The 17,499-nt window shown below is 38.2% G+C and overlaps 1 protein-coding gene across 8 annotated transcripts in view; it reads right to left on the bottom strand.

Moving 5' to 3' along the window:
• MTA3 (metastasis associated 1 family member 3) overlaps window positions 1–17,499 on the bottom strand; it is a 212,740-nt gene that overhangs the window by 45,139 nt on the left and 150,102 nt on the right. For all 8 annotated transcript variants that reach the window (XR_009739340.1, XM_061432189.1, XM_061432190.1 and 5 more), the window contains exon 9: window positions 6,033–6,221. Coding sequence is in view for 7 of the 8 variants with exons in the window: in XM_061432189.1 (XP_061288173.1) it covers window positions 6,033–6,221 (189 nt within the window). In the remaining variant the exon portion in view is untranslated. The remainder of the gene's footprint in view (window positions 1–6,032; window positions 6,222–17,499) is intronic.

Here is a 17,499-nt window from a genome sequence, read left to right as displayed (position 1 = left end):
TCTTTATGACCCTCTGGAATGTAGCCCGCCAGACTCCTCAGTCCCTGGGATTCTCCAGGCAAGAGTACTGGCGTGGGGTGCCATTTCTTTCTCCAGGGGATCCTCCTGACCCAGGGATCAAACCCATGTCTCTTATGTCTCCTACATTGGCAGGCGGGTTCTTTACCACTAGTGCCACCTGGGAAGCCCAGGACCCACATTAAGCACAAGTAAGACTTTGAAGTCTGTGGATATTCAGTTCACCCCCATTCAGCCTTCCAGTGAGGGAGAGACTAACCCTCAAACAGTGGAAGGTGGCCAGACATACAAACGTGACACCAGAGACAAATGAGACTGACAGCAGTTACTTACACTCACAGCCCAGGGGAAGAGGACACTGTACAAGATGAAGGGGAACAACTGGGACTGGAGAGCCCAGCAGGGGCTATGGAATGCAGTGCCATGTAACAAGAGGGTAAGATATGCCTGGTTCCAGAAGAAGGTTCCCACAGAAGGATGTGATTGGCTTGTGTCAATAATTCTGCCTGCTGGCAGGGAAATGAAACCCATTAGGTTGAAGGCTGGGGGTGGGGTGCCAGGTGCACTAGCCATATGAGGCGCATGAGCCACACGGCCCTCACCCTTTCCTGCTGGGTGGGGGACATATCTGGCAAGGAAGGGGAAATCCAGTTAAGCTTTTGGGGTCCTTTGGAGTTCAAAGACGGTACATGAAATATTAGGCCTTGCAGTACAGTAGTATACTGAAGGCAGCCAAATAGTAAGGAAATCCAAACCTAGGCAATAAGAGACTATATTAATATACTAAAGGATCTGGTTGAAAAGGTAGACAGTACACACGAATAGACAGGGAATTTATACAAAGACAAAAAGCATAAAAATAAAATGTGAATGTTAGGAATATACGGCACTGTATGTGAAGAATTCCTTTAACAAGTTTATCAGTATACTGGACATAGCCAAGAAAAGAATTAGTATACTAGAGGACAGATCAATACAAACTATACAAACTAACACAGAGACAGCAAAGCTCAGCTCTAGGAAGCTCAGTGAATTACGAGGACAGTGAGTACACAGAAAAGCCTACCCAGGGCACAGTGCAGCAGCAAACCCTGCTACGAACCCAAAGTGGAGAGACAGTCTTCCGCACAAGGGAAAAGAAACATTTACATACATAGGAACTTCTCATCAGATGCTATGTAAGTCAGATAGAGAGACATCTTCAGAATACTTAAAGAGAAAAAAAAATTAATATCTTTTCAAAAGGGACAGTACAGTTTTTCAAACAAAGTGGAAGTCAATTCTCGGTCAAACCTGAATTCACTGTCAGCCTAAAGTATACTACTAAATAAATGATTACATTAGAAGAAAAGTTTCAAAGTAATGACCTAAACTCCAAGCTTACCAAAAAAAAAAAAACAAAAAAAACTAGGAAAACACAAAGAACATAAGTCCAGAGCAAGCTGAAGGAAAGAAATAATAAACAGAAAATCAGAAATCAATGGAACAGAAAACAGAAAAATCAATCAAATCAAAAACTGGTTCTTTGCAAAGATCAATAAAATTGATAACCTTCCTGGCCAAACTAAAGATGAAAAAAGAAGAGCTAAATTACCAGTATCAGCAGTCTGAGAGGGGACATCATTACAAATCCATCCCACAGAACTTACAAGTATAATAAAATTATCAACAACTTTATGACAACAAACTAGACAAAATGGACAGGGAGAGAGAGACGCCGGCAAGAGAGAGGAGGATGCACCAGTCTTGGTACAATAAGTAGACAGTTATCAACAAGTCAAACTTGCCCTGGGAAAATACAAGACTCAAATAAGAACCTGCAACAATACAGTGTAGCTAAAAGTGGAGAATAACTGCACAGGAAGGATCACTGAGGAGATGGGAGTTCAGCTGAGACACCCGGAAATGGCCAAGAACAACAAAGGGTGGAGGACGTCAGCATAAGCCACACGGCGGATACCACTGCAGTCACCAGCAGCTTGCTCTGTAGAGAAGACTGACAGCCGTGGTCACTGAGGACTCAGCAGCCACTCAGCAGTGTGGAATGCGGGCAGCTTGCACACTAGAGGATTCTGTAGTGTTTGCTGGAGTGAACCTCAGCAGCCTCCTCTGCAGAGAAAGCTGGCACCTTCTGCCACCAAGGTCATAACCAAGAGCCACTGCTACTGCTAGCCTCCCAGGAGACATGCACACCCCAGGCCCCTGGCTCCTCCACATGAGCTCACATCCCATGCACCAGAGCACATGCTTCAGTCACTCTGTGAGCACACACACTCCACCCTCAGCTTCAGTGATGCAAGCATGCCCCCACCTCAGGCACCACTGCCACCACGGACGCCCTCCAAAGCCAGACTCAGAACCAAGAGGGAGCCCCTTGCCCGTGACATGCACTGTGGGAGAACGAGTGATCAGGAGGTCCCCAACAGCCCTCTCTGCTGCTGCAAACACCTTCACCCTTGGCTGCTGCAATCTTTACTGACATTGACACCTGCAATCTTCTGACTTCAGCTCATGGGGCTGAATGTGTACCTTCCCAGGAGCTGGAACTAATCCACACGGCTCACTGGTGCCCTTCTACCCCCTGCCCATTAAAACTAGTCTGTAAAGTCTGCTGTATGTGCTCAATCAAATGCACAGACATTAATACAAAGCTATGAGAAACATGAAAACTTAGAGTAACATGACATCCCCGAAGGAACAGTAATTTTCTAAGAAACTAACCCCAAAGAAATAGAGATCTAGGATTCCATGACCAAGAATTTAGAAGAACTGTTCTAAAGAAGTTGAGTGAGCTGTAAGAAAAATACAGATAGAAAATTCAATAAAATTAGAAAACAATGTACAAACAAAACAAGAAGTTCAACAGAAAGAAATCATTTGAGAAAAGCCAAACAAATTATAAAGCTGCAGAATACAATGAATTAAATGAAAAATACAACGATGATCATCAACAACAGACTCAATCAAGCAGAAAAATCTGTGAACTCAAAGACAGGTCATTAGAAATTATCCAGTCAGAGGAGGAAAAGATAAAAAAAAGAATGAAAAGAAATTTATTCCAATTATAAGAAAAAGAAGATCATATCAGAAATAAATGAAGAAGAAACAAAGAAATATCTATAAACTAAGAGCTAGTTTTCTGAAGAAAAAAAAAAGTAAAAAATAAAACAAAATCTACAAACCAGTGGCTAGACTAAGAAAAAACAAAGATTGAAACAAACAGAATCAGAAGTGAAAGACATTACAAATGACATCGCAGAAACATAAAAGGACCCTAAGTGACTGCTATGAACAACTACACCCCACCAAATTGTATAATCTAGGGAAAAATGACTAAATTCCTAGAAATATACAATCCAGACTGAATCACGAAGAAACAGAAAATGTGAACAGAAGACTGCATCAGTAATCAAAAATCTTCCAACAAAGAAAAGCCCAGAATCAGATGACTTCACCAAACATTTAAAGAAGAATTCATGCCAACACGTCTCCACATCCCCACCAGCATCTGTCATCTCTCATTTTAAAAAAATAATAGATAACAGATACAAGGCAACATCTCGTTGTGGTTTTGATTTGTACTGCTCTGATGATTAGTGATGTTGAACACCTTTTCACATACTTGCTTTTCACCGATGATGATGGTAGCTGGAGGCTTGTCATAAATGGCCTTTAAGTTCATATATTTCAAGTATAGGGCCGTGGAGGGGAGAGATAATAAGTTAACAACACTCAAGATGGGGTTAACAACTGCAAACTACTATATACAGAATGGATAAACAAGGTTCTATTGTATAGCACAGGCAATTATATTCAAAATATTCTGTGATAAACCATAAGGGGAAAGAATATTTTTAAATGTGTATATATATATAATAACAGAAAGTAAAATTGTAAATCAACTATATTTCAACAAAAAAATAAATAAAGCAAAGGCTACAGTGATTAAAAACAAACACCCAAAACTACAAAAAACTATTCAAAACTACACTAAACAAAAACCCTTTGAACAGGTAGGCTCCTGATGGTCTATCTTCTTTTAGGTTTTTGACATGCTCAGTTGCTTAATCGTATCAAACTTTTTGCAACCCCATGGACTGTTGGCCTCTGGCTCTTCTGTCCATAGGATTTTCCCGGCAAGAATACTGGAGTGTGTTGCCATGCCCTCCTCTGGTGAATTTTCCTGACCCAGAGATTGAACCACATCTCCTGCACTGCAGCAGGTTCTTTACCACTGAGTCATCAGGGAAACTCAAGGTTCTTGACACTGGTGGCTAATTCCAATCTCCAAAATACAACAATCCTAATGTGGACTGGCTCATTGACAAGCATTCTAACTACCTTCAGAAAAACTAATATACATAATGCAACAAATTTACAAGAGTTTTATTAGGTCATGAAGGTAACAAAAACCCATCTAACAGCATTATTGCTGTTATGCTCATTTCACACCATTATTTTACCTCCTATGAACGCCAGCTTCTATGTCCAAGTGTATTTCATGACGCTGCTGTTGAGCGTTATTTCCTAGTCCTGTACTAAGTGCCCGGGAGGACTGTCTACAAGTTTCACACCTCAGTGTATACCTGTCAATCTGCTATTCTCTCCTTTTAGGCATCAGGGGTCCAGCTGAAATGCCAGTTAACTCCCTGAAGAGACTCCTGAGTTGACGGGCACAACCAATAGCTCCCTTCCCACCACTTCCACAGTACTTGTCCTTACGGCTGAAAGAAATGATTACACTGTATTTTACTTGAGGGCTTATCTTTCGATCTCTTGATCACAACTACAAATCATTCTCTGAGGTAAGGTCCACACTGCATTTCTGATGCATGCCTAGTGTGTTGCAGGTGCTCAACAAACATTTGTTGAACTGAACTGAGTTCAGAATGATTACCAGGACACGAAATGAGCATGCCACACTCAATGCAGGGAAAAACACCTTCGCTTTGGTGCTTTTCAGATCTGAAGACTTTGTTCTTTAGGGGGTTTTGTTTTTGCAGTTTCTATTTAGTGGTGTAGTAACTGTATATTACATTAGTAACACTGCATTGCTGTGCTATTCTGGCCATCTGAAGCTAAATGCCACCAATGCATTTTAAATTCCCAGCTGCACACCCTATAAATTGAAACCATGACATATAACAATCTGGGTGTGAGTGAAGTTTTGCCAAAACAAATGCCAGTGACACTAACAGCTTTAATTATCATGTTTGGGATTTAATATATCAACTCATATTGATAAGTAAAAATTTCCTTCAGAATAATTTTAGAAAGATGCAACAACATAAAAGACAGGATACTGGCTCACATTATATACTTCATAGTCTATTATAAAGAGTCTACTTTCATAATTTTTAAAAAATGACTGCTATAGAAAGCTATTTATGAACTTCACAAATAGAAATTTTCCCATTTCAAAGAGACTGTAAGCTTAATTAAAAATAGCAATTCCATAAAGACAAAGAAAGTACACAATAGTAGACATAATTACCTAGTATTTAAAATGCAAGTAAGATCATGTACATTATCAGGAAGAATAAAGATTGAAAACCCAAAAAGCAAATCCTCCTGCTTTGCTTGGTAATGGTTGTTTCTATATTAGAGATGTGTATCAAATTCAGGCTCAATAATTAGTAAGATAACCAGAAAAATACCCAAGATCTAAAGGAGAACAACAAGCTTAAAAAGCAGAGATCAGAAGTATCTAGTTCAAATGGTCAGAAAAGCTGTGCATAAATTAAACCTGGAACTCAGAGAGAGGTGAAGAGGATGAATTCATACTGCCAAAGTTTATAACAAAAATCTGGGACTTCCCGATCCTGGGTCTTACAATTACTTCTCAGGACAAATGTCAATTTCTCTCTCCACAATACTGACCTGCATTCTATGCTGAGCAGACAAAAATTACTAAGTCACAGGCTTGCTAATGAATAGTTTAAGGTTTACCAAATTTTTAAGAGATAAAATATTCCCACTCCAACATTTTACTTAATTCACAATTTTCTACTTACAAAGTCTTGACGTATGTCATTGAAGTCTTTGCCATATTTTTCCAATGCCTCTTCAAATAAACTAGCTTCAGAGGCCGACCATTCTTCCATTTCATCTCTGCATAAAACAGGTCCCCCAAGTGGTACTAAGACACTAATTGCACTGCTCAAATCATAGCCGTGCCTATACAGTGTATCCATAGCATGAAACTAAAAAAATAAAGAAAATGGAGAGAAGAGATTAGCCAGAAAAGCAAATTTTCTTGATTATTTAAGAACAGAGATATTACAATGCATGATGGACTTAATTAACAACAATATACTTAGAATTTTTTAAGTAACATAATTAAGAAAAATTTAAACAACAGATTATTCAATTATCTAAGACATCATATACTGCTTTTAAGAAAATGATGATTTGTACCTTTTAAGATATGTATTTTTTTTTTAATGCATTCACTTCTTAGAGCAACAAATGGCTAGATCTTCTAACCATGAAGATCTAGGACCTCCAGGAATTAAAATGGGAACCCAGTACGTTTCACCATCCTTTTGGTTCAAGGTGCCAGCATCACTTCAGCTATCATATAAGGCTGGCACAACCTTCTTTGACAAGGGAAAAATACAGAGGATGTATCAGAGAGTGGGAAAAAATATTTTCAGGTTGGATTAAGAGAATGATATACTAGAAATGAGAGATGGAGGAAAAAACACCATGAAACTGAGAATGATGGTTAAGACAAAATTACACATCCGTGTTAAACAAAACAAACAAAATAACATATCCACGTAAAAATAGTAACTTGGTTGAAATTCTGTAAGACCAAAAACAAATGACCAGGCTTGCTTGAAAGAGCTACCTAGGCCAGCATGGATTTCATACACATTCCAAAGGTGAGTGACTGAAAAGCAATTAGAAAGGGAGGAAATATAAATTTGGGTAATATTGGTAAACTGGTTTTTTCCAAAAAGTGCCTTGGGTCTAGCTTATTTTAAAAAGATCCGTTCACAATATGCACACATATTTGCATGTGTAGGAGGAAAACTGCAGAACAGGACAGTCAGCTCTGTGTCTAGATAAGCATGTAGGTGTGGTGCAGACGTGGCTGGTGGTCAAATCCTTGCCAAGTGGGAGCTAGTTCTGTTTAAGCTTTCTAACATGTGAAAGCCATGTGTTACACCTTTTACACAAAGTATCTTCTGATAATTAACTAAAAATTTTATAAATGGGGATAGAGCCACATCTATGTTTTACTTTAGCCACCTGATGCGAAGAACCGACTCATTGGAAAAGACCCTAATGATGGGAAAGACTGAAAGCAGGAGGAGAAGGGGACGACAGAGGATGAGATGGTTGGATGGCATCACTGATGCAATGGACGTGAGTTTGAGTAGGCTCCGGGAGTTGGTGATGGACAGGGAGGCCTGGTGTGCTGAAGTCCATGGGGTCACAGAGAGTCGGTATAAAAGCATAAAGTAGGCTCAAATAGCAGCTAATATCTATTAAAGAGAAAAAAATTGGCTACAATATGACTAAAAAATACGTAACACTGTGATAACATTAGGTTGTTGAAAAGGGTATGGAATATGAATTTGTTGACAGAACAGGCAGAATTTAGGACATGATTAGGAACAGTAATTAACTGCTTTTACAAGGGTTAACATCTCCCCTCAAATCACTGTATTCCACAAAATAAAAACACGTAGAGATTTCATTATCAATTTCCTAGTTATTATCTCAGCTAAGAACCACACTGACCATGTGTAGTCTTTTGCTCTGTCACAATCACGAAATAATAACTTCAGCTTGCAAGTGAATTTCTTCTCAGTCTTCTGCAGCAGGGGTTACAAAAATATTGGAACTGATCTTGATTCTTCACTTGAGTTCTGCAAACTTCAAAATCAACTAAACTGCACCTTTCTAGATAACCTCTCAGTTGACAGATTCAGCAATTTAACTATACATACACTGTTAATTCACTCTTACACCATCCTTGAAAATAAAAAACTATTGTTTCTAGATAATTGATCTATGAAAATGCAAAGACAAATGTCATTTAGGGATCCCTTCAGTTAATAATATATTCCCATAAATGATTTTTAAAACTCCAAAATTTACAGTGCATAACTAAAAAAAAGTTACTGGTATTCAAAAATCAATAATTATACAAATTAACTGTGTTGCTGAGATTCCTCAGGAGGTACAAGTAATTTTTATAACACACAGGTGCTTTGAAACCAGAAGTCACAGAATTAAATGAGTTTCTCTCAGCTGATATTATACCAACCATTCAAAGCATGAATGGATTTCCAGTCTTTTTGTTCATGTTAGATGAATGAAAATGCCTTTCTTATAGGTACTTTTTAAAATGATGTTGGGCTAGTATCTAATAAAGCTTCAAAGTATGAAAAATATCCTAGCCTCTATAAATAACAGTAACCCAAATCCCAAGTGATCAGGTTGTTTTAAAGATTCTGTTCTTTACAATGTGTTTATATCTCTAAATACTGAAGCAAAGCTTTGCTTTTGAAGACTAGCTCCTGCCCTGTGTCACAAATCAACTGCAAAGAATGGGCTGGACTGAGGCTGACCATAGCAATGAAACCTCCAAGCCCACATTTACACCACAGCCCCGAGGAGAGTGCAGTTAATGATCACTATGCGAAGAAAATAAACATCCCACGAGACACAGGCACTGTGGAATGCCTAAGGAACAATTCTGTTAAAATAAATGACCAGAGAGGATCACAGAGGAAACCAGAGAGTCATATTATTTGCTCAGAGTCCACATTAATGCCATCCTTCTGACACACATAGAAGCTTCTTCAGAATGAACTTTTGTATAGTTTAATCCAACCCTAAAAAGCCAAGTAAAGCACAAAATATACTTTCTGAAACAGCGGAGACAATATCCAGTGAAGACTCACAGAAATAAGCTAAGAAAAGACATAAGAGCATGACATATAACCAATACCTTACTGTTCATCAGTTCAGATAAAACTCAAAGAGCTAGACATATAAGAGAACACACTGGCTGAGTCCATTTATGTGAATTTTGGGAAAAATAACAATTTATGGTGAAAGAAGTCAGAATAATGATTACCTGAGAAGAGGAGATCACTGACTTGGAAGGAGCATAAGGAATCCTTGTTCATCACCTAGATCTCAGTGGTGGTTATATGCATGTATATACATGTAAAAATTTATAAGCTGGGCATCTAAGTGTACTTAATATACTTTATTACATGTATATCTCAACTGAAAATAAGATAAAGAACTTAAAACTGAAAATCCTCTCTCCAGCTAAATACTTTGTGAAGACACCATCTTCTAAACAGAGATACAGATACACACAAATACAGATACAGAATCCATTCAAAACTAAATTTTAAAAATCATAACAGCTCAGCACAAGCTTTTCTCTCTGCCAAATAGTGGTGAAGGTGTTGTCACATTTCATCTCATTCAAAACAGATGGAGATGACAAACAGAAGTATTTTAGGATAAAGACTGACAATGAAATCTTGGCAGTGGAATTTTCATCTTTTGTTCATCAAACAGAATTACATTATGCTAAACTGGACTATTGTTCAGCAAATATTCACTCCCTCTGTGGGCCTCCAAGGGAGTGTATTCTTCCACTCCGTTGAGGTTGGGCCTAGCTATGTGACTTGTGTGGCCAACTGGATGTTACGCTGCGTGACATAACAGAGCCTTGACATGATTCGTGCATTTAGACTTGTGCTACTGATGTTTGCCAACAGAATACGAGAGAGATACAGAGCAGGACCCAACTTACAGCTTCATACCTGAATCAGCCCAGTACAGTTCAGCAGAACCCTAGATAATCTGTAGAGGGATGCACAAGATATTAATGCTTGTTGTTTATAAAGCAATGAAATTCTGGGCAGTTTAACCCATGTTTTTCCCTTTGGGGAATTAAGAGCTTATTCACCCAGTGCTAGCAGCAGTGTGAGCAGAGCAAACAGCCTACAGCTGCTGCTCCTCTTTGGAATGATCTCAATTTAAGAAAGATTCATCTCCCCCATCTCCCGGGGCAGCCTGCACCCAATGACGCAGGAGTGTACAGGCTGAGGCCTTCATTCACACAACATCAGAGCCTACCTTCTCCCTTTGTTCAATTCTGCCTCCCTCCCTTCTCTTCCACAGGTGTAGATCCCAACAGCGCTCCGTAATATATTTCCAGCATTCAAATCTCATTGCAGAATCTGTTTCTCAGGAACCCAACATGTAACATTTTGGCAATGACAAAATGATACCCATATATATTCAGTACTAACTACTGATTTGTTCAGTTAATAGTTTTACAAAAATCTTGTATGTGTAACTCCAGCACAATATACAGCATTCAGACTATCAAGTCTATTTTAAAATTAATGAGCATATGTTTTTTTCCAAGTAGAAATAGAAATTCTCATGACTAAACCTCAAACCATGATCAAGGCAAAATTTTTTATATGTAAGTAGTTATGCCATCCAATTAATTTTTGCTTCAGTGCACAGCCCTCAAAGGAAAAGCCTTCATTCATAATCAGATTTGTGGGGACCTGGTTGTCATTCATTCATATCTATCTATAAGACACCCAGAGACATGTTCTTCTGTGAACTCATACTTTCATTATTATCAAAAGAAAGCTCTAGGGGTGGCAGGCGATGGTAACCCCGTGGCCCTAATGTCACTTCCAAACTTACTTTGAGCATAACTGTGGGGTCTTCCCCCGGCTCTGATTCTAGACACAAACCAGACAAAGAATACAACTGTGTGGGGATACCGAAGAACACACAGCGCAGGCTAAGGTAATTCAGAAAGAGGAGGCGTGAGAGGCCAGCTTCCACACAGATCTGAGCTTTCACCTGGAGGGTATTTTCCAAATGGCTACTAAAGAGAACAGACCAAACAGAAAGTCAGCTTCGTACTAAGCTAAGGTGAAAATGGGCAAGACCACTTTCACCTCCGAGGGAGCAAAACCCTTGGATATTCCAGGTCTTTGTGAGAATTACAATATGTTAAAATAATTGGTATCATACATGTTCTCTGACCAGAAGCCCCAAAGCAATTAAGATAGATTTATGAACTGCATTTCCTTGGAAATTAACTCCCTATCAACTGCAAAATTATAAATTAGGAAATACTTAGAACCAAGTGATAATGAAAATACTACATATTAAAATATGAGAGATAGAGGGACATTTATAATCCTAATTACTAATAACAGAAGAGTAGATAAATGATATTAATGAGCTAAAAATTGGTCTTGTAAAGTTGGTATAGGAATATCAGGGTAAAGCCAAAGAAGAAGGAAGAAAATAATAAATAGAAAACAAATATAAAGAATATCAACTAACCGAAAATCTCATTCTTTCAGACAAGAAAAAGAATTTTCTGGCAAAACTATCAAGAAAAAAAATAAGAAATGTGACACATAAACAATAACAGGAATATTCCCAGGTGGCCCAGTGATTAGGATTCCAGGCTTTCACTGCAGAAGGCACGGTTTAATTTCTGGTCAGGAAACTAAGACCCCACAAGCTGCACAGCATGGCCAAAAAACAAACAAACAAAATTACTATGAAAGATTATGTTGCTAAATTTGAAAACCTAAGGAAAAACGGAAAATCTCCTGACGTAACTGACCAAAGGACTTAGAATAAAAACTTACTCTAATTATTAATCAAATTATAACCATATCCCAAATCGAGGGATATTCAAAGTAAATTGCCTATACTCTTCAAAATGCCATGGTCGCAAAAGATAAAAACAGTGAAGAACTGCTCAGGATTGAAGGTAATTAGAGATAAGACAACTAAATGCATTAAGTGATTCTCAAGTACATCTTGGATGAGAAAGAAAATTTTTTTCTCCTGACATTACTGAGACAACTAGCAAATCTGACTAAAGCCTTTAGTTTAGATAACAGTATTATAACAATGTTCATTTCCTGAGTCTGAAAACTGTACTGTGGTTAAGTGAGAAATGATCCTTGTTCTTTCAGGAAATACCTCCTCAAATACTGTGAAATAAAGGCACATCTATTCTGTAGGTAAGTAAGTAAGTAAGTAAGTAAGTAAGTGTTAGTCGCTCAGTCGTGCCTGACTCTTTGCGACCCCATGGACTGCAGCCCACCAGGCTCCTCTGTCCATGAGATTTTCTAGGTAAGGATACTGGAGTGGGTTGCCATTTCCTTCTCCAGGAGATCTTCCCAACCCAGGGATCGAACCCAGGTCTCCTGCACTAGAGGCAGATTCTTTACCGACTGAGCTACAAGGGAAGCCCACAGTTCATAAATAATATGAATATAGAGAAAGCATGATAAAAGAAACATGGTAAGTGTTAATATTGGGGAATCAGGGGTGAGGGGAGGACAGGAAGTCTTAGTACTATTTTTACATTATCTCAAAATACAAAAATAAAGTTTTAAGAAATATAACTGCAAGCCTTCACTAACACACACTTATAAATTCAAATCTCTTCAACACGAACCCTCCACAAAGAAGTCAAAACAATTTTCACTATATTTCCCCATAGTTCAATTGTGCAGTGATTTTCTAATGTTTCTTATATTAGTGTAAAATGCATGGGAGGAAAAGTCAAGTAAAAGGCAACATACACTGAAAACAATAAAACAAAACAAAAACAAATTTAAGCTCAAATTTAAAAGAAAGATGGATAAACAGATGCTTAACACAAGGACACAATTGCCCCCAAGACAGTTGGCAGTGTCTCTAAGGTCATTTTATATCATTTAAAAATTCTTACCTGCATTAGATCATCAGATGAAAAGAAAATGTGCTTAATGTAGTATTGCCTTAATGCTGTATTTAGAAGGAAGGAAAATTTCATGTTTTGTTTGTTTTACTGCAGTGGCAATCCATTAGTTCAAATTCTAATTTTAGTCTTGGATACATGGATACTCAGAAGTACTCATAAGTTTTAGCAAAATGAGTTTTAAAAATTATATGAATTCTCATTTAATAATGTAAGTTAATGCCTAAAATGTTCACTAGATTTATATATTGTACTGAGTACAATTTCTTTAAATGATGTAATGACTGTGATTTCCAAACCGATCTCACTTCCCAGTACCCTCAAAGCCCTAAATGAAGTGTCTGACGTGAACAGGAATCACAAACAGTGAAGTGCATGGTCAACAGCTGGCATTTTAACAGAGTATCTGAGGGATAAAACTATTATCGGTTAAATAAACTTTTTCTTATCAGAAAAATAAGTTATTTTTTCTAAGTTTTTCTTGATGGGAAAATTTTTTTTGTAAAAAGTATAGCTTGTTTTAAGCGGAAGGTCTTTAAACTATAAGTGATTTCTCTAACAATTATGTTAAAATGGTTAAAATGTATGGTTAATCACAGCCTAATGATCACATTCAAACTTGATAATCTACTACAATGATAGTAAATATGGCATGAAAAAAACCCTTTCAGTCAATAATGATATAAAATCAGAAGAAACTAAGACTCAACAAAGATGGGGAGAAGGAAATGCATCATTGTCATCATCAGCTCAAGAGTAACAACTAATATTTATTGAGCTCTCAGACACTGTTCTGAATGATCTACAAACATCATCCTGTTTAATCCTCAAGTTGATGCCACAAGGTAAGTCAGAGACAGGCTTTTCTGGAGACTGAAGGAGGACACGGAGGCACCGCCTGCTTTCCCTTCTAGTGAAGATGGGGCTGTGAGAGCCAGATGAGCTCAGTGTTTGTGAACATTACCTTAAATGAAGATACAGAAACTGCGGAACACAATCACTTCTGGAATACTGATGGAAGCTCAAAAAGACTTGTGACATAGCAATAAATGAGTGGCCTTCCACCCAATCTGGACAGTCAATGACACGGTGAGCTCTATGCCCCTCAAGAGAACCCAGGGGCCCAGGCCCAGGCCCAAGGTATACTCTGGCAAGCCAATGCAGTTCCATCAACTTCTATATGCTTGGATACATATATCAGCAACTAATAGGGGCATGTCTGCATATCCTCTTCTTGTCAATCTATAACCTCAGGGCAGAAAGATTTTATTATTACCATTGCTGAAGAGGAAGCTCAGACATAGTGAGGTTAAACAACTTGCACAAGGCTATATAGACCAAAAGCTATAGATCTAGAAGGAAAAAAACAAAGAATAAAAAAAGTACCTTCATTGTACACTCATGTTCATGGCAGCATTATTCACAATAGCCAAAAGGTAGAAGCAACTCAAGTTCCTACTAACAGATGAATGGATAAACAAAATGTAATATATACATACAATGGATTGTTATTCAGCCTTAAAAGGCAGAAATGCTGACATATACTACAACATGGATGAACTGTCTTGAAAATTGTTATGCTGAGCAAGCCACCAAAAGGTAAACATACGGTTCCACTTACATCAGGTACCCAAAGTAACCAACTTCAAAGAGATATAAAGTAGAATGGTGACTGCCAGCGCCTGGGGACTGTTTGAAGGATCTGGGTTTTTACCCTAAGTGCAATGAAAAGACACAAAAATAAATAAAAAGACACTATCTTATATAAGATAAGGGACAGCAAAATCAAAGTTGCATTTTTAAAAGATCAGAAATAATACCGAAATTAGAGATGTTCCAGCATGTGATTTTCTCCCTACTAAGTCAACCCTTTCTCAGAACCAGACTTTAGCATCAGGAAACCTAAGTTTCTAGGTTTATGTAAGTTATTTAACCATTATCTCTAATACAGTCCATCCTAAAAGATTTCTAAGGCCCCCTAAAATCAAAAAGCTTTGAGTCCTACTCTCCTACCTGTTTTGGCACTCAGAGTCCAGACAAGGGAGAAACCCGGTACTTCTGCAAATACCTATTCTCAGAGACAGAGGCTTTACTCCAGCAATGGCTGCCTAATAATGCACGTGGCACTTGGCCCTCCCGGCCACAAGCAGAAAGGAGCAGTCTAGAACGTCCACCAGCTATTACTTAACCAACCACCTCTTAGTCTACTTTGTTTCAAGGAATTTTGCATCCACAATGCAGGAGGAAAGGAGAATGAATGTAGGGATTGTTGTAAACTGTTTTTTTTTTTTTTCCTTTGCATATTATACTAAGTATATTTAACATTTTAGTGAAACGAAGGTGAAATCTATGAAGCCTCTGTGATGTCAATGTTTTAACAAACATAAATCTTATTATATGGCTTAGACTAGTAGGGTTTGAAATTCACAACCCAGCTATGTTTGTAACAGGTCTCAAAATAAGGAAGTTAGATCCAACAATCCTGCAGGCAGCACAATTACCTGCTCCCAAAATATTACTGGTGATTTGATAAACTGGCATAGACTGTCTTGGATAAGCAGATGTGTCAGCTGAGAGCTAACTGGAGTCCTCAGAGGACAAGTCACAGAGAAAACCACCTGAGCAGGGTGCCTAGGGCGCAGCAGCTCCACAGCCCTGCCCTTCTCCGTGCTCTCCAGATCCACAGTCTGGTCACCTGACAGAGAAAGGTACTAACCTGTGAACAATGAAAGCAAAATGAAAATCCAACTCTTCAAATTCAACTGAATGATGAAGCCATTGTCATTTAATGGCACAGAACAACTTAGCAACCTTTCGCACATTATTCTTGGAAACAATCTTCAAAACTCATATTATCAACATAATATTAACTTTAAACCACTGCCATTCATTTTCATAGAAATGCCTTAAGATCTTGTATTTTAGCATCAAAGTAGTAGGCCCAGATACCACTGGGCAAACAGGATTAAAGGTGAAGGCATGACCTGTGAAATAACAAGAGGCAGTAACTTCTCCCTGCTTTCAAGACTTCTAAAAGATGTCAATTTTATGCAACTGAAAGTAATTCAATCGCAACACAAGAACATACAGAAAGTCCAAGAGAAGTTGAAGCTAGACTAGGTAGAGCAGGAAACCAAGACACATAAATGTTGTAGACAAAAAGAACCAATCGTCAGTGTTGCCTGATCTGAGACAGACAACGATGATGTTTAAACTCAAGCTACTTTAACAAGAACAAACCAGAAGAGGTAATCTGATGGAGAGAACTCCTCAGAAGGAGTCAAGATCCAAATCCTGTCTCTGAAACTGGCTGTACAAACAAGCTGTATACAAACACAATTTCCTAAGCCTCTGAGCATGCTGATGCTTAAAAAAATTATAACACATAATTTAAGATAATAATATAATTAAAAAGTGACTCCAAAGTGCTAAATACTAAACAAAATGCAAACAGAAGAGACGGTAACAACTGGAGTGTGAAAGCACCTACCAGAAGGCACGTAACAGGCGAGTATTGAAACCACACACACACCATGCGTTTAAACTAAGATATAAAGATTGCATCCCCTTTAAAATGTTTCTTTTTACAACGGCCTTCAACTGAACAAAAACAAATACTGAATCCTGAAGACTGCCCTCTTCCCCAAGAAATTCATACCCTGTCCCACCAGTTACCAGCAGTGGGAAGCAGAGAGTCGCCGCAGCTGTGAGCCAAGAGCCCACACACCTGCTCTTCACCTGTCAGACTGAATTTAAGGCAAATCCCAGCCCCAGCTGTCTTATCACAAGAGCTCTGTCCCACCTCAGGAACTGGCTTTGTATTCTCACTCCTCAGTGTAGAGGGAATTTGCTGGATTACAACAGGGATAGCACCCTCTCCCCCTTAATAATCTGGGAACCATTATCTTATAAGAACACTGTCAAATCACAAGAGACTGACTACATAAGTAACAGTTTCTCTACACAAGGCAAAATCATGCAACATTAGAAAAAAAATTTGCAGATTTTATACGAAACAGTGTTATGTTATAGTGTTAGGAAAAACATGAGGGAGAGGGGAGGCAAAGTATAAAACGCTCTTTTTAAATGACTTCAACTCTATGTTAAAAACAAAGTCATGTGGAACTTATTATCAGGTATCAAAATTTAGTATAGTATGGTGCTTTCACAGGGACAAATAGGTCAATGAAACAAGAGACCAGATTAAGAATCCTAAGCATTTTTAGGATCAGGAAATAAGACAGAAGAGGCATTACAAAATTCTGAGGCAACAACAAATTCAATAGAAGATGCTGGAATAATTAATTTTCCATATGGAGAAAAAAATGAGACTGCTACCTCACTTCATTCTTAAAAATATAAACTCCAAATGTATTTGTCTTACATACAAAAAAAACTTCAAAACTATTAGAAAAAAAAGAATAATAATATAAGTGAAGAATGGACAAAGGATACATTAATCTAAAATACAAAAAAGAAAAAAATCTGAAGAGTCATTATGAAAACATGCTGCTGCTGCCAAGTCACTTCAGTCGTGTCCGACTCTGTGCGACCCCATAGACGGCAGCCCACCAGGCTCCCCGTCCCTGGGATTCTCCAGGCAAGAACACTGGAGTTGGTTGCCATTTCCTTCTCCAATGTGTGAAAGTGAAAACTGAAAGTGAAGTCGAAGCCTCATTAAGTACTCAGGGAAATATAAA

The sequence above is a fragment of the Bos javanicus genome, chromosome 11 (assembly GCF_032452875.1).
Source record: "Bos javanicus breed banteng chromosome 11, ARS-OSU_banteng_1.0, whole genome shotgun sequence".
NCBI lineage: Eukaryota > Metazoa > Chordata > Mammalia > Artiodactyla > Bovidae > Bos > Bos javanicus.
This window is presented reverse-complemented; position numbering and strand designations above follow the sequence as displayed.